Source organism: Rutilus rutilus (genome assembly GCF_951802725.1).
Source record: "Rutilus rutilus genome assembly, chromosome: 8".
NCBI lineage: Eukaryota > Metazoa > Chordata > Actinopteri > Cypriniformes > Leuciscidae > Rutilus > Rutilus rutilus.
The window spans coordinates 29,242,861-29,270,224 of NC_140222.1; the positions used below are offsets into that span (position 1 = coordinate 29,242,861).

At 38.9% G+C, this 27,364-nt stretch overlaps 1 protein-coding gene across 2 annotated transcripts in view; it reads right to left on the bottom strand.

Moving 5' to 3' along the window:
* Nucleotides 1–27,364, bottom strand: part of tle2b (TLE family member 2, transcriptional corepressor b) — a 50,495-nt gene that overhangs the window by 19,130 nt on the left and 4,001 nt on the right. For both annotated transcript variants that reach the window (XM_084417292.1, XM_084417291.1), the window contains exons 2-4: nt 22,855–22,952; nt 21,145–21,208; nt 6,560–6,604 (exon numbers count right to left, since the gene is read on the bottom strand). In XM_084417292.1, the coding sequence (XP_084273418.1) occupies nt 6,560–6,604; nt 21,145–21,208; nt 22,855–22,952 (207 nt within the window). The remainder of the gene's footprint in view (nt 1–6,559; nt 6,605–21,144; nt 21,209–22,854; nt 22,953–27,364) is intronic.

A 27,364-nucleotide genomic window follows, 5' to 3' on the forward strand; every position in this document is an offset into this window, starting at 1 on the left:
GTTATAGTTTTGTGTTAATATGCAGAATTTGGGGGTAAAATCATGTACAAATCTATACATTGTATTGACAATGACAACTCATCAATTAAATATTTACCATCGTATATTCTGCATAATTGGATGTTTTTAAATAAACTGACAAAAACTATACAAGTTTAGGGCTGGACGTTATGATGATATAACATTGATATTAGTGTTCACCCGGATTTAGACCTACCTATATTGTATTTAAATAAAACGTTCGCAAGCAAATTTGCTTTATGTATTTCCCCAGCGTCGAAATCAGGCACATATAAATGTCAGGAAACAGGATTCCTGGCTGCATGTCAATATCCATGGATCACTGGATCTTTGCTAAGTTGTAAGGAACACTTATATCCAACCTTTAATTTAAACTGAAAATCATTTGTTTTACTCACATTTTCCCCTATTAAATCCATTCACGTAGAAGGCTCTTTTGCCACTCAGTCCGGCTGAGCGGGTTTCTCACAGCGGGAAAGTGACGTCAATGCATTACCCGCTATATCCGAGTGAAATGGCTTCTCGAACAGGAAAAAATGTTAGGCAGGACTTGATTTTTTCCATAGGGAATTGATTGGATATTCGTGGTTTGCTATTAATTAATCTTGTGCTGTGAAACAGTTATTCTAGCATCAATATGTCTGTCTGCCTGTCTGTCTGTCTGCTATCTATGTATCTATCTATATACCTGTCTGTCTGTCTGTCTGTCTGTCTGTCTGTCTATCGATCGATCGATCGATCGATCTATCTATCTATCTATCTATCTATCTATCTATCTATCTATCTATCTATCTATCTATCTATCTATCTATCTATCTATCTATCTGTCTGTCTCTTTATCTATCTATCTATCTATCTATCTATCTATCTGTCTATCTATCTGTCTATCTATCTATCTGTCTGTCTCTTTATCTATCTATCTATCTATCTATCTATCTATCTATCTATCTATCTATCTGTCTATCTATCTGTCTGTCTCTTTATCTATCTATCTATCTATCTATCTATCTATCTATCTATCTATCTATCTATCTATCTGTCTGTCTGTCTGTCTGTCTGTCTGTCTGTCTGTCTGTCTATCTATCTATCTGTCTGTCTCTTTATCTATCTATCTATCTATCTATCTATCTATCTGTCTGTCTGTCTGTCTGTCTGTCTATCTATCTATCTATCTATCCATCTGTCTGCTATCTATCTATCTATCTATCTATCTATGTTTGTCTGTCTGTCTGTTTGTCTTTCTGTCTGTCTATTTATCTATCTGTTTGTCTGTCTATCTGTCTGTCTGTCTATTTGTCTATCTATCTGTCCGTCTATCCATCTGTCTGTCTCTCTATTTAAAAAAAAATCCCTTTTCCTCTTCTCTCCCCTTATCTGTCTTTTCCGATCGGCTCCCTTGTTACCGACCTTCCTTGCTAATCCTCCTCTCTCCTGCCCTTCTCCTCTATTATTCTGTAAACTCCATCAGTCTATCTCTGTCTGTCTGTCTGTCTATCTCTATTTGTCTATCTATATATCTGTCTGTCTGTCTGTCTACCTGTCTATCTATCTATCAAGTTAATAAGTCTTCCTACCCTTTAATCAATCTGCCTGTCTACATATCTATCTATATGCAGTACAATGTTAAGGATATTAACTTTTGCCTAAAATTAGGTTGTGAAATTTCCTAGAATAATTATCATCTGTCAATATTATTATTACCTGGCAGAATACTTGTTATTTCTGCCACATGAGACTGCAGACAAGTGAACGGAAGCATGTTCGGTTGTTTGCATTTTTGTTGGGACACAGTGTAGCAGTGATGCTGAACATCTGCAGATTGTGTGTGTGAGTGAAACAGAGCTCATTTGTGTATAATGAGGTTGAGGGAGCGAGTGACGCAACTGCTTTGGAATGAAACCGAGTGTGTTTGAGAGAGAGAGAGAGAGAGAGAGAGAGAGAGAGAGTGCAGGAGGGAAATGAAGAAACGGAGAAGGAAAACAAGACGTGTGTGCATGTTTGTGAGGAAGTCCCAGGGTGCCAACCTTTTAGCATAATGGCTTTGTCACTCGATCAAAAGGACCTGAGTAGGTGCAGATGCCCCGCTGCTTGTATGCGCACATATATTTACCCAGAATTCACGTGAGTGTGTGAACATATCTCCACATTTGCATATGCTTGCTTTGTGTGTGTGTTGAACAGTTATTAACTTTTTACAATCCAAATACAATAAATCATATTTTCACTATCTCACTTTAAAAACATTCAAAATAAATATTACACTAAAGTATAGTCTAAGTATCTACATCATTTTTTTTTTAATAATAATTAAAATATTGTAACTTATAAAATGTTTTTGGATGAGAGTGTGTGCATTTATATTTGTTTGTGTACACATGTACAGGAATGTGTCTGTATCCCTCCTCTATGAGTGCTTTCCCCCACACATTTAATTACCCATGAGTCTTTGCATGTGTGTAGGGTTTTGTGCATATATGTGTGCCTGTGTCCTCCTTTGTGTGTGTGTCTGATTTTCAGTGCTTTACTGCTCTCCTTTCCTCCCTCGTTGTTTCTTTTCTTCCTTTTTCCGAATGGAAGGGCCATCAATCAGAGAGAAAGAGAGGGAGAGAGAGGAGAGGAGAGGAGGGAGGAGAGAGGGATATTGGCGAAGTGCCAGGGGAAGAGAGGCTGGCACACTGCCCAGAGAAAGAGAGAGAGCAAGAGAAAAGGAGAGCAGGCGAGCAGTAGAGCGAGCCAAAACGAGAGAAGGAGAATTCAAAAGAGAACAAGCACAGATAGAGGGAGACAGGGGGCGAAAGAGACACAGCGACTGAAAAAGAGAGAGAGCGCAGTGTGACAGATGAGGAGAGGAGAAAATGAGGGCTTTATTGAATACCTCAGTGCCTGTGACCACAATCAGTGATTAGAGCCTCAATGCTTAATATTTGCCTTTAAATGTTTGAAGAGAGAGAGATAGAGAGAGAGAGAGAGAGAGAGAGAGAGAGAGAGAGTGTGAGTGTGAGAGAGAAGGAGAGATTGGCTCCATTAGACATAAAAGGGGCAAACCTGCATCCGGGGGCATCACTTTAAAGGCGTGTGTGGCTTTATATTTCCACTTTTTTGTGGTTCTGCTGTTTTTTTTCCTCTCCATTTTGTCCACTATTTCATCTCTTTCTCTCTCTCTCAGACACACACTGCAAATGATGGATGGATGGATGGATGGATGGATGGATGGATGGATGGATGGATGGATGGATGGATGGATGGATGGATGGATGGATGGATGGATGGATGGATGGATGGATGGATGGATGGATGGATGGATGGATGGATGGATGGATGGATGGATGGATGGATGGATGGATGGATGGATGGATGGATGGATGGATGGATGGATGGATGGATGGATGGATGGATGGATGGATGGATGGATGGATGGATGGATGGATGGATGGATGGATGGATGGATGGATGGATGGATGGGAGCATTTGTTCAGGGATTCAGTGAACACATGTATTCAGATATGGTGAACTATTGAGATGTCAATCATGTGCAAACATCAGAGCACAGCTCTCTCGCAGATTTCATTGGTCAGGGTCCGCCCATGAGTACGTTTGACTGACATATAACGTAACCAATCACAGTTCGTTCCGCGACGTTTAGGGGCGTGAAAAAGTAAAGCCGACGTCCCAGCAAAACAGACCGGCATGCATCTATAAATTATTAATTCAAGAACGTTGGGCAACTTTACTGCAACAATGGAGCCACGAATTTCACATACTTTTGAAAATCCAGCATTTAGTTGATACTGGTAAGCGCTCATTGTCACAGATGTAAACACGACGGCGTTCTTCTTCCACGAGGGAGTTTGGCGTCACGGCATTTGTTTCCAGGCGGTCCGTTAAAGAAGGCAACACACACGTCTCCAGGACATCCTGTAGAATTCAACCAATCAGATGATGACTTCGAAACTCCTGAAGTGTTTCAGGATAAGTGTGCCATATGCATCAGATGTTCAGCCAACGGTCCGTAAGTGTGACATCTGAGGCTGAGACTAACTAATATCAAACAAGGATTAGAGAAGGGGTGGAGAAAGAGAGATGTGGAATCCTATTAGGAGGCAAATCAGTTTGTTGAATAAGAAAGCATTAGGACTGAAGCTCCGCCCACTGACACACAATCACATGACCCAACCCAAAACAGCAAAAAAAAAAAAGTGTGGTTGGTTGCTTCACATTTCAATCAGACAGTCTCATCCTGACTAAGTGGGTGATTCTTGACAAAACTTTATGCTGATACTCAAAGGTTTTTCTCTCTTCGTTTTCTCTTTCTTGTCTTCCTCCATCACTCTCCATTCATCTGTGCCAGCTCACACAGAGAGCGGGTATGATTACCCTCTTTCTCACACATCGCTGAGGCTGGGAAAGACTGATTTTGTGAAATCAGTCAAAGGAAAGGAAAGAGACACACACACAGCACTGTCTATTCTTACAGCAGACACTAACACTAAAAGCTGTTGATGAAGTGTGGCATGTTCACAGACAGTGCAAAGCCCGTTCATGGATCTTATGATGCATTTTGTCTACAGAAATGGAAAGAGACTGATCGCCTGCTCCAATCTGATTGGCTGGCTTAAAATAAAATAAATAGTTTTAATTTTTTATTTATATAATTATACTTTTAAAATGTAAACAAAGTCTGCTTCATGCTTTTAACAGTACTCCAAAAAGCATGCATGTGCGCATGATGTTATGAATGTGTGTGTGTGATTATGAAGTATCATGGAGGATTTAACCCCATTAAAACCATTTTATTGTGCACACGTGGGAATTCACTGAGCATGAATTGCGCCCACTGATAGTCTGGTTTATTTGCACTCACATGTTTATGTGGTTTCAGTAACTGATTCATGAAAGGAATTATGTAAATCAGGTAGCACATTGAACATGATGTGCACAGTTAAGTTCCTTGTTTTAGAAGCTGGCATGCTCAGTTCCAAAAAGCATTCTTATATGTTACAAGGGTAAACGTTCACATGAAATCAGACGTTTTTAAACCGGATCCAAACCACATCCACGTTACAAGTGTAAACGGTCAGATCACATGAAACCATGTTTATAAACCGGATCCAAACCACATCCATATATGTTACAAGTGTAAACGGTCAGATCACATGAAATCAGACGTTTATAAACTGGATCCAAACCACATCCATTTATGTTACAAGTGTAAAACGGATCCAAACCACATCCATATATGTTACAAGTGTAAACGGTCAGATCACATGAAATCAGATGTTTATAAACCGGATCCAAACCACATCCATATATGTTACAAGTGTAAACGGTCAGATCACATGAAATCAGACGTTTATAAACCAGATCCAAACCACATCCATATATGTTACAAGTGTAAACGGTCAGATCACATGAAATCAGATGTTTATAAACCGGATCCAAACCACATCCATATATGTTACAAGTGTAAACGGTCAGATCACATGAAATCAGACGTTTATAAACCGGATCCAAACCACATCCATATATGTTACAAGTGTAAACGGTCAGATCACATGAAATCAGATGTTTATAAACCGGATCCAAACCACATCCATATATGTTACAAGTGTAAACGGTCAGATCACATGAAATCAGACGTTTATAAACCGGATCCAAACCACATCCATATATGTTACAAGTGTAAACGGTCAGATCACATGAAATCAGATGTTTATAAACCGGATCCAAACCACATCCATATATGTTACAAGTGTAAACGGTCAGATCACAGGAAATCAGATGTTTATAAACCGGATTCAAACCACATCCATAAATGTTACAAGTGTAAACGGTCAGATCACATGAAATCAGATGTTTATAAACCGGATCCAAACCACATCCATTTATGTTACAAGTGTAAACGGTCAGATCACATGAAATCAGATGTTTATAAACCGGATTCAAACCACATCCATAAATGTTACAAGTGTAAACGGTCAGATCACATGAAATCAGATGTTTATAAACCGGATCCAAACCACATCCATATATGTTACAAGTGTAAACGGTCAGATCACATGAAATCAGATGTTTATAAACCGGATCCAAACCACATCCATATATGTTACAAGTGTAAACGGTCAGATCACATGAAATCAGATGTTTATAAACCAGATACAAACCACATCCATATATGTTACAAGTGTAAACGGTCAGATCACAGGAAATCACGTTTATAAACAGGATCCAAAACATCCATATGTATTTCAAGTGTAAAGGTCAGATCACATGAAATTAGGTTATTACAAACCGGATTCAAACCACATCTATATGTATTTAGAGTGTAAACAGTATGATCAGAATTATTATGGACACGACACAAGCTTAATGTGATAATGTGTAATATTATGCATAGCTGCAAACCTATAAACAGCCTTTCTTAATCTGACTTAAAAAACAAAATCGGATTAGTGTGACCAGAGAATAAAATGTTGTTTTCGAGTCCTAAAATACCACAGGCAAAACAGTTTAGTGAATTTGCCCCATAGGTTTATCTTACCTGTTTGTGCATCTCAATGTTGAGCCCGTAGGTCATCTCGTAGTACTGTGGGAACACAAACGTGAAAGCATCAGTCTGATGAATTAAACAGCAGTGAATCATCATCAATCAAATTAAAACCTCAGCGGCCTGACAGACACTAACGACTCGCTGAAACTACAGTAAGACGAAGAGATTTTGAGCGTGTCAGCGACAGCGCGTGGTTCAGCGTGTCTCTTTCAGCAGGGAGATGAGCAGCGATGCCAATGATGAAGATGAAACCTGACACAACTGCTCGCTTTTTCTGTGTCTCTCTCAGTCTGTCTGTCACGCTCACACACTCGATAACCGCTCTGTGAGTAGCTCGATTTTAAAAAATCCCTTTTCCTCTTCTCTCCCCTTATCTCTGTCTTTTCCGATCGGCTCCCTCGTTACCAACCTTCCTTTCTAATCCTCCTCTCTCCTGCCCTTCTCCTCTATTATTCTGTAAACTCCATTTCCTATCCGTGATGTGTGCCTGACCTCCTCCCTTCTATCAAACCTCTGTGGTTTAATCTCAGGATTAAAGTCTCACCATATCTAATAACAGCGCCTGGAAACCCCAAAGGTGTCGATATGAGGTTAACAAGCGGTAAAATATTTCAAAGTTTGGACACACCTACCTATTCATTCTTTATTAGTGCTTGCGAAGTTATCTATATTAATATTCCTGGTTCTTCTATGGGCATGAATGAATGATACCTAAAATGGTGTGGCTTATGCATAGTTTTTAATCCTAAAACGCAAGGAGTATTATCATTTACCAACCTGCAGGAATTAATCGTTAATGGTTAATAAATTAAGTAAAAAAACATTAAAAATAATAACATTTTTGTTTTGCAAAGAAAGTCATGCATTGAAACAATTTTGTCTACAAAACTCATTTCAAGCCTCTACATATAAACCTTTAAACCAAAAGGATTTTAAGACCATGAAACCATAAATCCAGTCAAGCAAGTCCAAACTTTTGACTGGCAGTTTAAATGCAAGTCTATAAAATGAAGCATTTTAGACATGTAGTGCTGTATTTAAATTTATTGCATTTCCAGTATTGATCACTCCGGTGGGTGATGAATTTTGGATAAAGCGTGACAAAACAGCAGAACTATTTCCCCATCTATCTGGTCTGCTGGCACACACACACACACAACACACACACACAAATATAAATCATGTTCGCTGGTTCTGCATGCTGATAGTGCAGCAGGGCCGCTGGAAACAGTTCTGCTTTAAAAAGCTCTGCGGCGGCCCAGAAGGATATTCAGCGGCGCTCATATTACCTCCGCTACGGCCAAAAAAGGTCTCTGCATCATTCCACACCAACATTAGTTCTCAGCATGTTTTGATGTAGAATCAATCCAGGGAGAAAACGCTGAGCGACAATTCAAATTCTCACCAAAATGGGCGATATATCAGTCACTTAATTGACCTGGCTGACATATCGGTACCAACTGAATGGAAATGTCTACATTAAAGCCGGGCTCAGCCTACAGGAGTTTATAAATCTTAACCGATTGTGAAATCTGGTTGCATTATGCAAATAAGGAGAGTCTTCACGGATTTTCTTCTTTCAAATCTCAAACCTACACATACTAAAAGATATTCTTAAAGTCCCCCTGTAGTAAATAATTTTACCACTTAAATATCACTAAAATTACATATTTTTCCTTTATTTTTTCATGCCTTAAAATAGCTTGAACATAACTCTACACCCTGGCCTCATTTAGAATACGCGGTTCTATGAATATGCAAATTAGCCCCGCCTCCACTCACTCAGATTAGCTCAGAGATCCACTCGTTGCCGATCACATGTTGACCTGATTGGTTACAAGGTAGAAGACCAGAAACACCAGCGATCAAACCGCGTTTTTGAGATTGTCTTTGGTTCACTGCAGTTTAAAAATTCTCAGAAATGATGTTGACTTATGAATTTGCACATGGTTTGTCTTAAAGCGTATTAAAAACACCACATAGACATATAAACAACATTAAAAACTTGATTTTGACCACAGGGGGACTTTAAGATTATCATGCCAGATTTAGCATCTCACAGAGAAATGGATGTAAACTAAAGGGATACTGTGTCGCGGCAACTTGCTGTAGACATTAAAGGGATACTCCACTTTTTTTGGAAATAGGCTCATTTTACAACTCCCCCAGAGTTAAACAGTTGAGTTTTACCGTTTTCGAATCCATTCAGCCGATCTCCGGGTCTGGCGGTACCACTTTTAGCATAGCTTAGCATAGATCATTGAATCGGACAAGACCATTAGCATCTTTCACAAAAAAAATGACCAAAGAGTTTCGATATTTTTCCTATTTAAAACTTGACTCTTCTGTAGTTACATCGTGTACTAAGTCTGACGGAAAATGAAAAGTTGCAATTTTTAAGGCTGATATGGCTAGGAACTATACTCTCATTCCTGCGTAATAATCAAGATGTAACTACAGAAGAGTCAAGTTTTAAATAGGAAAAATATCTAAGCTCTTTGGTCATTTTTTTGAGAGAGATGCTAATGGTCTTGTCCGATTCAATTATCTATGCTAAGCTATGCTAAAAGTGGTACCGCCAGACCCGGAGATCGGCTGAATGGATTAGAAAACGATAAAACTCAACTGTTTAACTCTGGGGGGGTTGTAAAATGAGCCTATTTCCCAAAAAAGTGGAGTATCCCTTTAAATGAGGAGACATTATAAAAGGCAGCCGTGTTGTTGACACATTTCGACCAGCTGTTCCATAATCTCCGTTGTAAAACAGACCCGTACAGCTGCTTGTTATTTCGCGGTCGCCATTTCAAAAGTTCTGTCACTTCCGTCTCCTTGTCTCTCATTGGCTATTGTTGACGCAATCATAGTCGCAATCATCTCGATTTAAAATCCTAAACATCTAACATGTTTGATATTGTCGTGGCGGGCTAGATGTGTCCGCGAGCAGATCGGGAGATTTAAGATTTAATCAGTAAACGCCTCACATTACGACATAATCTGGGACGAATATCGGAACTGACTGATGCCCTGGACGCGATTTTTTTTCTCCGAATATTGGGAGGGGTAAATCTGGAATAAATCGGCCTGAAAATCCTGTAGTCTGAACCCGGCTTTAGTGTGGGCCAACCTTTAGCCAAACTTAACACAATGCCAAACACACTGGTTTGAAGCAACAATGGTTCTAGATGTTTAGTGGCTAACCTAGAAAACCCGTGACGCTGACAACTTTCCAGAACACTCCAGCATCATGGCCTTGAGTTATGTACAGTCAAGCATGAGTCAGATGGAGTTGTGGACAAGTGATCTATTACCTCAACCTACACACAGTCCAGTAAATAAAACGTTTAATGAAGCTGAAATTGTCAGCGTGTTGTGTCTGCTGTCTCCCTAGAGGAAACGTTGAATGACAGACAGGCGACGGGACACTTGCAGTAGAGCTGTAATCGGGCCTTAAAAGTTCGGCCCGAAAAGGCCCGAGCCCGACAGAGTTTGGCCCGAGCCCGACAAGTACATTTTGATTGACAGCTTTTTAAAAGCCCGAACCCGTTTACAGCCCTACTGTCCAAAAGGCCGTCTATCAGCAGTGATAAGAGTGTCGGAGAATAGCGCGGACACGCGCTTCACACCGCGAGCCGGCACACGCACCACTCGGCGGAAAAGGGAGAGAAAGAAAAAAAGAGACTGCGCCGCACGCACACAGCACCTTTGTCTTTCGTAAAAAAAGGAGTAATTTATACATTTTTTAACATCATTTATTCATGACTAACGGAGGCTAGAGGCCACTTGGAAGTTGGAACAAAGAAATAAAATAAGTCCTCCAGAGACCAGCCTCCATTTCACCTCCTCAAGATCCATTTTCACGCTAATCTAAACACATCACCTGACCGCTCATTTACCACGCAACCCGAAGCGCGAGCCCTTGCCCGGCCCGAGCCCGTGTAAAATAATAGAAATTAAGACCGAACCCGACCAAAAACCCGTCGGGTCCCGTCGGGTTCGGGCAAAGATCTTCAGCTCTAACTTGCAGCTCTTTTTCTCTTCAAAGCAGTTTAGTCTTTTATGTTCAGCTTTATTAAGCAACTTTCAGCTTCCTCGGTTACAATATTAGAGATAAAAGATAGTCCGATCGCCAGGGGCCAAGTGTAAGAGGGTTTGGGACCAGCTAACTGACCTTACACATGACCCAACAAGACATTGGTCATTTGTTGTGCTCATGGGGACATAAGTTCTAGTCCAGACTGGGTCAAATCCCTCTCTTTTCTGATTCTTTCCTGTCAGTTCTCAATTATCTGCAAACAGCACTTTGTACTGTTGATACCACACTCTCTGTACATTTGACTATTCTATTCTATTCTATTCATGTCTCAGTTCTATTGTATACAGTCTTTGCAGTTCTTCAGGTTTAGCTATTTTCTATTATCATTTCTATGTTTATCCTTTATGTTTTGCACGGTTTATGGAGCAGATTTCACTGCAGGTTGTAGTATGTATATAAAAGTGTATGTGACAAATAAAGATCTTCAATCTGAATATTATTCTTTCAAATAAGGGCAAAATGCTCATTACAAATATAAAAATGTTTAAAAAATGTTTAAAAAAAATTCAAAATTGAGAGAATTTGTTGAATTCAATAAGAATGCTGACTGCTATCATTTCTAAAAAAAGGCAAAACTATATGAAATTATAGCAAAAAAAAAAAATTAAGTGTGTCAGGAGCAAATGTGTTTAGATATGTAATTAAACGAAGTTTTCTTCACAAAAAAAAAAACAGTAAAACTTACAATAATAAATTATTTAAATCGTTTTTTATTTATAATAATAGTTGGAAATTATACAGCAAGCATGTAATGTTTTCAGCTATTTTTGCTATTAATAACCTTTATAACTGATTTAATTTATTTTAATGAATTTACAATTTTAAAATTAATACTTTTTAAAAAACAAAATACTTTTTGAATTGTAAATTATTCAAATTAATTTAAAGAAATCTTTTTATCAATGTAATGAATAACAAATATATTTGCTCTTGACAGAAAAATAATTATGTTGCTAAAAGTCAAGTCAAGTCAACTTCATTTATATAGCGCTTTTAACAACACCGATTGTTTCAAAGCAGCTTTACAGTGATAATAGGAAATTAAAGTAACAGTAAAGTTGTTGTTTTTTTGTAGTTTGGCCAATGAAAATGGTCAGGATAAGAACAAATTTTAATTATGAGCGAAAAAAGTCTGTGTGTGTTGCCGATGCAAAAGTTTACACGGCATGCATGTGTATTTAAGCTCATAACTGAAGGTGTGTGAGTTTCACCATGACATGATGTTGTTTTTTGTGATTGTGTTGTTATTCTGAATATCAGTGGGATTTTGATACGCTTTTGGCTCGTAATGGCTTTATATTCTTGCGTTCCCTCGTCGTGTCTCGTTGTTATATAAGCTCTCTCATGTTATGTGCATTCTCATTCTACACCGTGAGTGTGTAATCCCCTGAGTCTATGAATGTGTGTGTGTGTATGTGTGTGTGTGTGTGTGTTGTCTGGAGCAGATTGCGCGCAGCATGTGGCGGATGTAGCGGGGCTCAGTGCGGCGGAGGTTCAACAAAGCCTCTCCTCCTGCCGCAGCCGTGGTGTGTGTGCGCGTGTTTCTCTTTGCAATGCGTGTGTGTATTAGTCCTCGGCGGTCTAACGAGAGGCAAAATGTACTGGGTGTCCCTTGGTTCAACCCGGCAGCTGTTTGCCATCCGTCGCTCGTACACACATCCTGCTGTGTCGCTGGACACTCGGCTCTTGCTGAAATCTCTGTATATGTGCATGTGTGTGTGACAGTCCACTCCTGTACTGCATGCAGCCGTGATCTTCTAAGCTCAGACACATTGATTGGCTCATCCTGATCCAATAACACTAGACAGGCAACATTGATGAGATGTAATTTCCATTGGGTTATACTCTCAGGATCATCGCATCAGCCATGACCCCATTTACACCAAACAGCCCAATTTGAATTGACTGATATAAAAATAGCCACCCTCTAAGCTCCAAAAAGGGAAATACTAAATATATTTGCACTTCTAGAAAGAAATACTAGAGTTTACGAGGAAAAACTGAATTTTAGGTTTAGATTACATTTACACGACAACAATGTAATAAAAACTGAAAAGTTTTTCATTTGCGTTTGTGAAAAGTTTCGCATACAGACGACAACTTCGTCAAAATGATCCCTGTTCACAAGGATCCATGAGAGCGACTAAAAACGCTGTATTGTTTATGCCAGGCCAGTAGATGGCGATGTCACTTTGTAAAGAAACACTACATGCCAGTAGACTGAACACATAATACACATGCATGACGTCACCATTTTCACAAATTCACGTTTTAGTAGTTTACACGGAGACTATAACGGTATCGTTTTCAAAAGTTTGCATTTTCAAACCCCCAAAACAGTGTTGTTGTGTAAATAATCTGAAAGTAAACGAAATACATATAATGTCTTTTGATTACTCAAAATACACAGATTCATTTTGATGTTAATAGTGTTGCCATAGAAACACATAATTCAGATTCTGAAAACATAATTATGGTAAATACGACATGGGGTGAATTCAAGATGTACTGTAAATGCTGAGCATTCCACCTGTGAAGGTCAATGGGAGATTTTAAGACTGTAAACTGTTCATGTCACTCCAAACCTGTATGACTTTCTTTCTTAGAAGAACACAAATGAAGAAATGTTGAAAAATGTTTTGTCTATACAATGAAATTCAATGGGGTCCAAAACAATATTGATTGGACCCCATTGACTTTCATTGTATTGACAATTTTTTTTTTTCTCGAAATATCTTTTTTTGTGTTTCACAGAAGAGAGAAAGTCATACAGGTTTTGAACGACATGAGGGCGAGTAAATGATGACAGAACCATGATAAGTTGTGCATTAAGAAATTCATTGTCTTCTTAAAGGCACACTACGCAAGATTTGTACCTTAATATAACAGCTTCGAAATAATTTCGATGGTAAACGAACTCGTAGTAGGGTGCCGCTGGCAAACCCAGCAATGCAGGTTTGAGAAGTGGCACCCCGAAAAATCTCGCGAGAATCACAACTTGCTTTATGGCACGACGTCACATACATCAACAACATATGAAGCAGCCTCTATGGAAGACACTAGCACGCATTTCTGACGTGAATCATGGCAGAGTCGACGAAATACCACTCACGCATAGCCGTCTCTGCACTCTTCCGACCGCGCTTTCTTCGTTTTAAGAAAGCGCGGTCGGAAGAGTGCAGAGACGGCTATGCGTGAGTGGTATTTACGACAGTAACGTTAAATACAAGTACTCCACAGCGACTCTAGGGGTCGCTGTTTGAGAAAAACTGAAACTGCATAGTGTGCCTTTAAATCCAAGACATTATTTAAATCAGCCACAGAAAAAGCTGTACCATAAATTATTTCATTATACTTCCTTTTTTCCCCAGACAATAAAGTGACATTATATGAAAGCCACGAATGTCGTAAGTGACAGCGCTGCTGGCGGCTGTTCTTGAATCCGAGACTGAATTATGAGTTACCTGGCAAGTTTCCTGACAGACGGAGGAAAATTGTGAGTGCATTATCAGCCACACAAAACCAGAGCCGTGATTCATAGAATGCCAATTCATATCAGAGCAATTATAGATTAAGCAAATTGCAGAAAGCCATTTGATTAAATTGAATTTCAAATTGAATAAAACCTTGAATAATTAGATAAGTACGAGGAGTATAGCAAATTTCTGAAAAGGAACACTATTAACTGAAATGCAAACAAATATTAATGTGTACAGCAACACTATGATAATAATATCTCCCATTTGCTCACTTATATGCATATAATGTCTCAATTCTTTCAGTTTAAATGGAGATTTTCTCCTGTTGCTAAGATTTTTCCTGAGAAAAAGATCCTAGTAATCTAGAAGAGTTTTAGAAGAGATCGAGAACCAGGGCTGTTATGTCCTCAGTACTGTTCCAATTCAAAGTTCACATTTAGCCAAGTGCATTTCAAATCCCCAGATGTGTTCTGGCTCCGCCCCTTTTAACGAGGATGCATCGAGGGGTGACTTGTGCGACCTTGAGACAGCCAGGTATCCATCTCGCACCAACTAGCAAACGTCAATGGCAGAGGAGAAAACCCGCATCATTTTAAAAATACTACTGCTATAGTTTCACGAAATGTAGTTTTCAGGTGAGAATGTAGTTGTTTAAAGCTCAAATGTGGTTTATTAATAAAGATAGCGACTACTTGGACAATTTTCTTCAACGTTTTCGGAGTTGTGACATCCAGGCGATTGATCACCAGGTGGATCAGCCTTACCTCGGCAAGTCATAAGTTAACCTCGACATTTGCCGCTGGCTCTGATGTCTCTATAATGGTTAAATATGAGATAATTCATCTTGTCTATATCTAAGGGCAATATTTGGTCTCGTGAATCTATTATTTGTTCCCAGGCATATCGTTTTGGCTGAGGGCAAAGTTAAGATTCTAAATTTTACATATTTAAATACTGTTGTACTAAAGCGCTGACTTTGTATGTTTGGCTGAATTTTTTGCCTGTCTTTATTTCCTATTGTATAAGCATATTATTGCTCATTAAATCTGACATTTAACAAAAAGAGACAGGGTTGTGTTTTATGTTTTATTCTTTTTATATATTTTATGTTTTATTTTATTTTATATTCTTGGTATAGAAAAACGCTTAATAAAAGTGCAGTGGAATGCAAAAATGCATTCTATGTTAACAACCACTTAAGGTGCAATACTGCCACCTACCATGTATGGTGGTGGCAGTATTGCCACCAACATACATGGTACACCAACCATGTATGGTATATATATATATATATATATATACACCTAAAGGATTATTAGGAACACCATACTAATACTGTGTTTGACCCCCTTTCGCCTTCAGAACTGCCTTAATTCTACGTGGCATTGATTCAACAAGGTGCTGAAAGCATTCTTTAGAAATGTTGGCCCATATTGATAGGATAGCATCTTGCAGTAGATGGAGATTTATGGGATGCACATCCAGGGCACAAAGCTCTCGTTCCACCACATCCCAAAGATGCTCTATTGAGATCTGGTGACTGTGGGGGCCATTTTAGTACAGTGAACTCATTGTCATGTTCAAGAAACCAATTTGAAATGATTCGAGCTTTGTGACATGGTGCATTATCCTGCTGGAAGTAGCCATCAGAGGATGGGTACATGGTGGTCATAAAGGGATGGACATGGTCAGAAACAATGCTCAGGTAGGCTGTGGCATTTAAACGATGCCCAATTGGCACTAAGGGGCCTAAAGTGTGCCAAGAAAACATCCCCCACACCATTACACCACCACCACCAGCCTGCACAGTGGTAACAAGGCATGATGGATCCATGTTCTCATTCTGTTTACGCCAAATTCTGACTCTACCATCTGAATGTCTCAACAGAAATCTAGACTCATCAGACCAGGCAACATTTTTCCAGTCTTCAACTGTCCAATTTTGGTGAGCTTGTGCAAATTGTAGCCTCTTTTTCCTATTTGTAGTGGAGGTGAGTGGTACCCGGTGGGGTCTTCTGCTGTTGTAGCCCATCCGCCTCAAGGTTGTGCGTGTTGTGGTTTCACAAATGCTTTGCTGCATACCTCGGTTGTAACGAGTGGTTATTTCAGTCAAAGTTGCTCTTCTATCAGCTTGAATCAGTCGGCCCATTCTCCTCTGACCTCTAGCATCAACAAGGCATTTTCGCCCACAGGACTGCCGCATACTGGATGTTTTTCCCTTTTCACACCATTCTTTGTAAACCCTAGAAATGGTTGTGCGTGAAAATCCCAGTAACTGAGCAGATTGTGAAATACTCAGACCGGCCCGTCTGGCACCAACAACCATGCCACGCTCAAAATTGCTTAAATCACCTTTCTTTCCCATTCTGACATTCAGTTTGGAGTTCAGGAGATTGTCTTGACCAGGACCACACCCATAAATGCATTGAAGCAACTGCCATGTGATTGGTTGATTAGATAATTGCATTAATGAGAAATTGAACAGGTGTTCCTAATAATCCTTTAGGTGAGTGTATATATACACACACACTGTAATTTATGGTTATCATCATAACCATATATCGCGACACCCCCTAATCTCAACAATGTGCTCAGATTTGCCAAGATACCAAAGTAAAATTAGACCTGAAATTAAGATCTCAATATGAACTCAAACATTTATCATCAAAATTATCTGAGTTACGCGCACTAATTTTATAGCTCTACATTCTTACTGTATGTCAACAATTGTCTCATAAAAAGATTTAAGAGCAACATGTGAGTTGATTGATACATGAAAAATGACAACAGCAAAAGTTTCGTGAGCTATTAAAGGAGAATAAAATGTTCCTCTAGGTCTAGGTTGTTGACCAACATACCATGATGGATAAATTAAAGGTGAAATCTGGAAACAGAAGTCCCGACCCAAACTCGCGGCACTGAAATCAAGCTTGCGCGGCTGGACGATAATGTTTCAAGCTTTAATAGTTAAAAGTGAAACTGAAAGTAAATTAAAGATGTAAAAAAAAAAAAAAAAAATCATTTTAAATTGCTTCGAAAATTATTTTTGCAATTAGCTTTGGTGGTGCCGCTAATGGAGCAGAAATTGTGCACCGTAGCTTTAAATGAGAGTTAAAGTCAAACTGAAAGTAAATCAATGTATTGCACTGCTGCTGCTGTTTGCTTAATTTGATTTGTTTGGATTGGAAATATCAGTTATTTTCCATCACAGGATATCAACAAGCATCAAAATCTCTCAAAACAGGAGCAATCCATTAGTATCATTTTTTTGTTTGTTTAAACCCTCTGCACTCTTTATTTCTCTCTCTCTCTTATTCTCACACACATGGCAGCACTCAAATGTTTAGCTCACAAAGTAATCGTTTTCAAATGCGTCTTATCCTTTCTGCCTTCCTGGTTTTGCCCTTCTCTCTCCTTCTCTTCATCTCTTTCTCCTGTTTTTCTTTCTCTGCCCTCGTCTTTTCTTCGTCTTACTGTCTCCCGCTGCGTCTTTATACTGTCTCTCTCACTCTGTCAGTTCTTCTCCTCTTCATCTTCTCTATCAGCCTTTATCTTCCCCTCCTCTTTCTTATTTTTTTACTGCTGTGTTTCAATCACCGCTCTCTCTCTCTCTCTCTCTCTCTCTCTCTCTCTCTCACTCACTCTTTTACTCTCCTCGTTCGTCTTTGCCGCTGATCTCTCCTTATGTTCTCTCTCTCTGGCGCGAGGGCAATCTGTGACAGTAATGTTCGGAGGCGAGCAGAGAGCATCAGACGGGTGAGTCGAGGCGGGGGTGTTACTGCAAAAGCAGCGCATTAGCCCCCTCGTTCGCTCAATCTTTCTATCCTCGGCCGCCCCAGGGTCTGGATTACACATAACGGTCACAGAGTGACCATGTGTAGACGGTCTCTCATTAAAGGCTAGATCATGATGGCGCATCAGCAGACACACACATATACTGCAATTCACAATCTGACACTGATTTCCTGAAGCGAATTCGTACCTCTGTCTTCCACATGAGCATCATAGCTCAATATATCAAGACAAAAGCCACAGCTTCAACAAGCTTTTTTAAGCCATAGCCTTGTTATTTATATTGCGAATTAATATTTAGGCCTAACTATATTATTAAGAAAGAGAGTTGGATCAGGACATGTCATAAGCCAGATTCGAACTTGCATGAACATAGTTCTATATATTAGGTTCTTTTGTTTCATTGGATAGATAACTATGGAAGCTTGTTTCCGCCACAAAATAAAAAAATTTAAATGAAAATTGCGACTTTTTATCTCACAATTGCGAGTTTACATCTCGCAATTCTGACTTTATTTCTCAGAATTGCATGAAATAAAGTCGCAATTGCGTCTTATAAAGTCAGAATTCAGACTTTTTTCTCGCAATTGCGACTTTACATCACGCAATTCTGACTTTATAACACGCAATTGCGACTTTATATCTCACAATTCTGACTTTATATCTCGCAATTGCGACTTTATATCACGCAATTCTGACTTTATAACACGCAATTCGGACTTTATAACACGCAATTGCGAGTTTATATCTCGCAATTCTGACATATTTTCTCACAATTGTGAGATATAAAGTCCAATTCTAAGGGGAAAAAAGACAGATTTTTTTTTCTTTTTTTTTAGAATTCTGACTTTATAACACGCAATTGCGACTTTATATCATGCAATTCTGACTTTATATCTCCCAAATGCGTATTATAAAGTCAGAATTGCGTGATATAAAGTCGCAATTGCGAGAAAAAAAGTCAGAATTCTGACTTTATAAGACGCAATTGCGACTTTATTTCACGCAATTCTGACTTTATATCTCAAAATTCTGAGAAATAAAGTCAGAATTGCGAGATGTAATCTCGCAATTGTGAGATAAAAAGTCGCAATTATCTCTTAAAATGTTTTATTCTGTGGCGGAAACAAGCTTCCATAGATAACTAAGATTTTATGGAAGGAGTGATGTAATGTCAAAGGCCAATTGAATCAGATTCTTCTGAATCTGCACCATGACTCAATATCCTTCCCTTGGGTCATTTTGACCCGAACCTCATTTTTTTAAATTAAAAATGTAAAATCGAGTGTTCATCAGAGGGGTTCAAGACCCTAGGGCTTTTGTCGCACTTGAACCACATAAATAAATAAATAAATAAATAAAATTGAATGATTCGAGGAGTTTTGTGCCTCCCTCTTAGGAATAAATGGAATGCTTCATTACACATAGAAAACCTAAAAATGCTCAAAATTCAAACTAAAAATGCTCAAACTTTACCAAAAAATTATTTTATAATGTCTACATGTGTATCTGAATGCATACTGATGTGAGGAATATTTTGTATTACATTTATTTATTATTTATTGATCAAATCTCTAAAATAACACACAAAAAATCTCCCAAAAATTTGCATTAAAAATAGAAAAAATATTACCAAAATTATATAAAATAAGTTTTCTGGACAATAAAAATGTAAGTATAATTTTAGGGCTTTGGGTCATTTTGATGTGTTAGAAAGATGAGGTAAGTGGTCATGACATGAGAAATCAAATTTGCCTTTAAACCATTAAAACAACCTGCAATTTGTATAGCCTAAAACATCCTCCTCATTATAAACAAATCATTTATTTAATCAAGCTCCAAAAAGACTCGTTTTGACATTGCAAGATCTGTGACATCACACGGGCAAATACATTTGCATATGACTGCCTCCAGAACAAGACATCGACGAATAGTTATTCATAATCGCACCATAGGCCCCGCCCACCAGAGTTCAGTCGCTTAACGGCTGACGTTTGCTACACTAGATGTGAGCGTCGCAGAACGTCAAAAGCAAATAGAACCCATTATAATCACTGACGCTGTCTACACTGGATACAATATACAGATGCGTGTTCATTTTCTGACATTCTCCACACATTTGAGTCACTTGAGACAAATGGAAGAGTGAAAGAGTGTTCAGTTAAAAACAGATCGTTTGTGTTTCTGTATAGACTTCAAAAGGATTCCAGTGTCGAGAACAAGTGGATGGTTTATTTTAATGCCATCCCGGATCGTATCGGAGGATTTTATGTTCGTCCGGAGCATTCTGTTTTTATAAACGAGGCACGGTGTAACGGAGAGTTCGCAAAGAAACTTTTGTTGAAAGATGAAGCAGTCATCTGCATTGAATCTGACCGCAGCTGCATCACAAACCACAAGTAAATGATTTCATAATGCTTTGTCAGTAAATGATGGTTTTATATGGATAAAGTTATCAAAACACCTTACTTTAAGACCAATGCCACAACTCGAAAATGTTTTTGAAATCATTTTTGGGGAGTTCTGCATAGTGGAGAGAGAGATAAGACTTTCAGCATTGCTCAAAATATGAGGAGTGTGTGCGCCAGCCATTGCACCATGGCACCGAATGAGGTTTTTAATGCTTGAATATCATCCAATTCACTGTCTCTGTTGCTTTTGTTAGCCAGGAGGCTAACGCACCATCGCAAATGAGCTCTGAAAACTATTTCATGCCCATCATCAGCATATAAATCATTCACTAAAGAGAAACAAGAAGAACACGCAGTCCTCCGTTTAGTCGTCAAAGAGCACAGAGAGAAAAATGTGGTAAACTACAAAAGCATTCAAATAAGAGGGAAGGCTGTTGAAACAAGTCTTAGTCTACACGGCAGGTCTAGCGGGCTAAATATAGCCTTCTGGGTTATCTGCTTTCTGCAAGCACCGAATTGCTGTTCCCTCTCATTATTTACATGTCTGTGCTTGCGATCTTTGTTTCTCTCTTCATTCCATCCTCCTCTCTTTCTGGCTCTCGCATATCACCCGTCCTTCTCCCTCTCACTTTTTCATCTCCCCAACCCCTATCGTCGTCCCGCTGACGTGTCCTCAGGTTAACCAAACACCCCCTAACATCAAATCAAACGCAATCTCTCTTTTAAATACAGAAGGGCTTTTATGCTGTATTTACTGGAGCGTACGACAGATCTGACGATATGAGGGATGAACAAGCTCACCATGATATAGTGTCGCTGCATCTCTGTCTTCTCGCTGGCCAACTTCTCACACTCCAGCTTGAGGCTGTGAAAAACACGGAAGAAAAATATGAATGAAAAACACAATAGAAAAATATATAAATTGTGCAATTTTGATGTTAATTTAATGCTAACGACTTCATTTAACATGCTAAATCTGACATCACGCTGACTTCCCTGAAAGTGCCGTTCACATGCTGACACAATGCAGATAGTTCACTTAATCAGAAAAATTCAGTTTACTTACACAAATCAAAACAATCTGATTCACTTAAATGAATCAGAATTAACCAATTCACTTAACGAATCCGATTCAATTAAAATAATCAGAACAAACCGATTAATTTAAATTAACAAGAATGAACGAATTCACTTAAATAAATCAGAACAAACCAATTAATTTAACTGAATCAGAACAAACCAGTTCACTTAAAGGAATCAAAACAATTTGATTCACTTAAATGAATCTGAATGATTCAGTTTACTTAAATAAACCAATAAACCAATGCATTTAAATTAGTAAGAATAATTCAATTACAAGAATCAAAACAAAAATGACAGAACATGGTCAAAGTTTAGTCAAAAATGGCAGAAATTAATCTTTTTATCTCAATGAAATTAATGTACTATATTTTAGTTCGATATTGTTTTTTGTTTAATATTTTGTATTTTTAGAGGATTTTATGGTACTAAATTATATTTACGCTATATTTATAATCCATTTATTCACTTTTTGAGCATAGACCTGAAAATTAAATTTCGTAAATCTTGAATGCTTTAGAGCACAGACTTAAGTATGATCTCTTTTCAAAGACGACACTTGGCAGATTATTGCTGAAGTGAAAAATGTTTTAAAGTTAACTTTTAAAAAAAGTTACAGAACTTTACGTTTATTGTTATGAAAAATGTGCAAAAATACTATTTAATTTTTTTTAATGAAATAGATATTTTCAAAAACATGTTTTACTCTAAAACGGTGAGAAAATCAAAGAAAAAATTAGCTTTTAAGTGAGATTTTGTTTGGCCGCAGTACCAACAGTTTTCATTAGATGAAATTCTTTTTCAATGCGGTCATTTTTGACTGCGAGGAGCGCAAGTGTGACAATTTTTTTTCAGTTCGAATCATGTCCATGATTTTTTTGTGTTCACATAGCAAGTGCCAAAACCTATACCAAGTTTCGTACCATTCCGATGAAGAAAAAAACAAATGTTACATTTTCGGTCACTGCACCAGAGGTTAAATTAATCAGAACAAACCAATTCACTGAAAGAGAACAACAATTAATCAATTCACTGAAATCAATCAGAACAAACCAATTCATTCAAAGGAATCAGAACGAATTGATTCACTTATGAAATCAACACAAATGAATACACTTAAACGAATCAGACTTCTCTCATGCTACTGACAAAGGTCAGATCAGCAGAGCTTTAATTGTTGTTTCAGTTCGCTCAGCTGTAACAATGTAATCTAAAACTAAAAATTCTTGGGAAAAGTAGCTTGTTGTTTAAAATGCCAGAGTGAAAATGTGGTTAGTACCATCACCACTTTTAGTCAGTTACTCTCCAACACGGGGGTGAACGCACATTTCAGGGAATAACACATACTGTCATACTGCTGTGAACAATATAGTAGCATTATCAGCCAGTTATCAGCCTGTGGAAGAGATAAATCAGCTCGTCCGATCTCACCTGTGATACTGAGCCTGAAGGAACTGGAACTCCTCTTTAATGCGGTCCAGAGTCTCCAGCACCGTGAACTTAAATGACTGTCCAGGCTGCAGAGGAACCTAAGGAGAGCGAGAAAGAGATGGCTTAAAAATCAGTAAACAGCCCTCACTCTGTGCAGGGAGATTGGACTGGGTAAATTAATTTATCAAAAGTGACTCATTGAAATACAAATGAAAATGTGCTCCCACCACATTATCTTTGACCTTGGCCTCACTACAAACACTTCATGCATTTTTAGTAAGAGAGGAGAGACATTTTGATAACAGCGGCACTTCTATGGGGTCGTGTTAACCCTCATTCTGCAAAGCTTTAACCCAAACTCTTGGTAGTCACGAATATGCCTCCCAATCTCAAGAGCAAATCATTTATTTTAGATAAGCAGCTACGAGGAAATTGTACCATCAGATATTCAGAATTCAATTTGTCCTTCCAAAAATTCTATACAAACCCAGCATGATGATTTCTACTTTATTAATAATTAGAGAAAATGCATTTCTTTACTAAACCAAAAACTATAATGGTAATGCAGACGGTTCACCAAAATGAATCTGAATTCCGAACGAACCAGTTAACTTGACAATGATATGAATCAGATCATGAACCAGTGTAGTCCGATTGTTGAAAAATGAATCTTATGAGTCACCTCTTCGTAGTGAATCAAAAACAAACTGCTTGACCAATGGAGTTTAATTCCAGAAAGAATGACTCCTCTGGTTGGTTCTTTTAGATGAATCAAAAACAAACCACTCAACCCAAACTAATGACTCTTAAGAGTTCATTCTTTTAAGTGAACCAAAAGAGTACAGGCATCTGCATCTTAAAAATGTCTACTGACCTACTATATATATATAAGTCAAATACAGTATGTGAAAACTAGTACGTCTGAATTTGCAGCATTCATAAAACAGGTAAGTACCCAGATGATTTACTACTTCCAGTGAGAATCTGAAGTGTACATCCGATGGACACTTAACTATCCCATGAGGCCACGGGAGAGGAGTTGTGAATGGCAGAGAAGCAATTCAACTGACGCAATTGGTCAAATGACAATGACAACATGGCGGATGTAGTAAGTTCTTTTTAAAATGCAGAAGCTACACAAAGTGTGCGATTATGGATGCAGCTAAAGAGTTTAGACTAGTTTGATTCCTGAATGAATGATTCTTCTGAGCAGTTTTTTTTTAATGAATCAAAAAGACTAACGAATCAATTGCAGAGATTACTGAAATAAGTGCGTAGTACTCTGAATTGTTTAACACGTTACCATGTTTCACCACATCCACACATTTTCCCTCTGAAAACATTGCATCTGGGCCCATCTACGAGCAAGACCTGCTTTAATCTGATCCTACTTCTCCTCCTCATTAAGACCCGAGTCCTTTCCTTTGCTATTTTTAAACACGTTTGCCATTCTGTCAGCTGCTTCCTAAAATGGCCGCCTTTGTCCTGCACTCCTCCGGGCTTACAGTTCTCTCTCTGAAGCTCGCTGTCCGGTGAGCGGCTGAAGATTGGCGGTTTCAGTAGGAGCTTAATTAGTCTAGACAAGCGAAATTCAATTAAATTTCAATTAGGCTAACGGTGGAGGTCAGACACTCGGTGAGCATTCGAGTAATTAAGCTGCAGGAGAACAGCTGACTGGATGAGTTCAGTACACACCCCACAGTGTTTGTGTGTGGATAGAGGGAGGGGGGAGCGTCATCATACCCCTACTGACCCTCATTCATTCAAACAAGTGTGTGCGTGTGTGTGTGTGTGTGCGTGCGTGTGTGTGTGTGTGTATGTATGTGTGTGTGTGTGTGTGTGTAACTATCCTGAACGCCACACCACAACACAAGAACCAGGAATTAAATATTACTACAACGTTTAGAGGAAGTGTTTCCTTTAAATTACTGTGACAATTGAATAATTTCTCGAAAAATATTACATTTTTACATTTTCTGAAGGAAATGTGTAGTTTCTGAGCAGAACCAGCTTCCACAATGCTAGTGTTGTGAATGGTTGCTAAGCATTTGCTAGGGTGTTGTGCTGTGTTGCCACAGTTTTCCCATGGAATTGGGCTACTTTTACACTGTCGCCGTGTGGTGCTACACGGTTGCCAGGCTGTTGCTATGCAGTTGCTAGGATCTTGTAATGCGGTTGCTAAGATGTTGTGGGTGGTTGCCGGGGTGTTGCTATGCGGTTGATAGTGTGTTGTGGGTGGTTGCTAGAGTGTTGCTATGTAGCTGTCAGTGTGGTGTTATGCAGTTGCCAGAGAATTATTATGCGGTTGCCATATTGTGAGTGGTAGCCTGGGCATTGACTGCAGTTGCTAGGGTGTTGCTATGTGGTTGCTCAGATGTCGTGAATGATTGCCAGGGTGTTGTGGGTGGTTGCCAGAGCGTTGTTATGCAGATGCCAGGGTGGTGGTATGTGGTTGCTGCACATTTCCTGTACAGTTGACATGTGGTTACTAGGATGCTATGGGTGATTACCAGGGAGTTGCTATTCAGTTGCTCAGATGTTGTGGGTGGTTGCTAGAGCATTGCTAATGCATTTTCCAGAATGATGATAAGTGGTTGCCAGGGTGTTGCTATGCAGTTGTTAGGGTGTTCTGGGTGGTTGTTAGGTGGTTACTTACTGGCTCAAGAAAAAAAAAACTGTCCCATCAGGTCTGATGGTCAAATGGTGCCGAGCGATTTACATCAAAACAATGAAAATGCTGAATATTTTATGAGCAATAGTAATTAGCACTGCATATAACTAAAAACCAAAGGATATTTCTTTGCTTTTAGTTATGATAAAAATAGATTCGTTCTGACTATTAAATTGGAGGGATTCAAAACATACATGCAAAACTTGCATATAAAAAAAAAAAGAGCGTCTGTTTAGACACAACAGTGTGTGTCGGACAGAAGGAGGGGGAATCCTGAAATCCAAAACTGATCTAGTTAATCTGGACGGAGGGGGACAAGGCAGACAGCAAGCCATGTGGGACAGCAGCTAGTCAATCACAATTTAGACGAGCTGCAGCAGGCTAGCCTAGAATTACTGGAGATTATCTTCTAAGGGAGGTCAAAGGGGGAGAGAGAGATGAGCAGATCCCATAACAATGGTGGGAAATGAAATCTCTCCCAATCGCCCACTCTGATCATCTCACATATCACTGCTCGAGTTGCTATTTTGGATACAATGTCTTAAATCGGCTTGAAGGAGGAGACACGTCGAAAGAGGAACGACCGAGACGAATACGGAGCAGTTTTCAGCTCGCATCCTCGCAGACAGGCTGGGATGGAGACATCCATGAAATAATCATCCGCTGGTGAAATATTTAGTGCGAAAAGGCGCACGAATAGATGAGGATCACCAGAGAGTGGGAGGAAGAGAAGTGTCAGTGTGATCTCGGGGGGATCTGGGTGAATGTGTGAGTGCGTGTGAGTGTGATCTCGCACTCTAAAAACTCGTCTTTCTTTCCTGCCCAGTCCTGCAAGACCTTGTCTCCACAAACCGACTACAATTCCCAGGATACAATCATTTCGAGGTGCTTGAGTTCAGCAGGTACACCTCAAACCGGCTCATTAAACGACTCTCCACTTCCACTTTTGCTCATCATATCTGAAGCTTTCACCTGATCTTAAACCCCATTGAATGCTGGACATCGGGTGGCTTCTCGGGACTATATCTTGGCGACTCAATGACAATGCGGCTCTGGAGTGGCTCGCTTTGTGAGGCAGAGTAAAAGCCATCGCTGTCCAATACTGGATTAGGAACCGTGGATTGGCAGGCAGAGAAAACAGCTTTTATACTTTACAGAGTAAATCGCCAATGGATTGAGAGCTGAAAAGAAAGAAAGAAAGAAAAAGAAAGAAAGAAAGAAAGAAAGAAAGAAGTCCTTATATTTGTGTTTCCGACCAACACGAAATAGAGACAATAAAAGAGTGTGAAGATATGAAACCAAATTTAACATCCAAATGTGGCCAGAATAAAAACATTTATTAAAACAACACGGCAGTGAGTAAAAATGAGCAACCCAGCCCAAACTATCAGCTCATTAAATGAGCATATGTGAATTTTGTGGCCATGGAATTTGGCCAGATTTTTCACTTGGCCATCACATCAGTGCAACAGAAAGATGGCATTCACTCTCTCACACACACACACACACACACACACACGCAATAACACTAAAAAACATGTATGAATAAAAGTTACAGAGAATCAGAGAATGTATTAACTATCAAAGCAGCTATAAAGTCATGATTAAGGGTTGGGGAAGTGAGGAAACATTTTTTCAGGTGCCATATTTATTACCAGAACTAACTTAACTTTTAGTTTGATTACGAAAAAAAAAAAACACTGAGTAGTGTAATGTAATTCTCAGTTTGAGTACTGAACTAATTACTCTTAAAAATGCGATTGTTTTTGATTCACTAAAAACATTCACTTCAACCAGTTTAGCCCGATTTCCAAACAAATGACTCTTATAAGCCGGTTT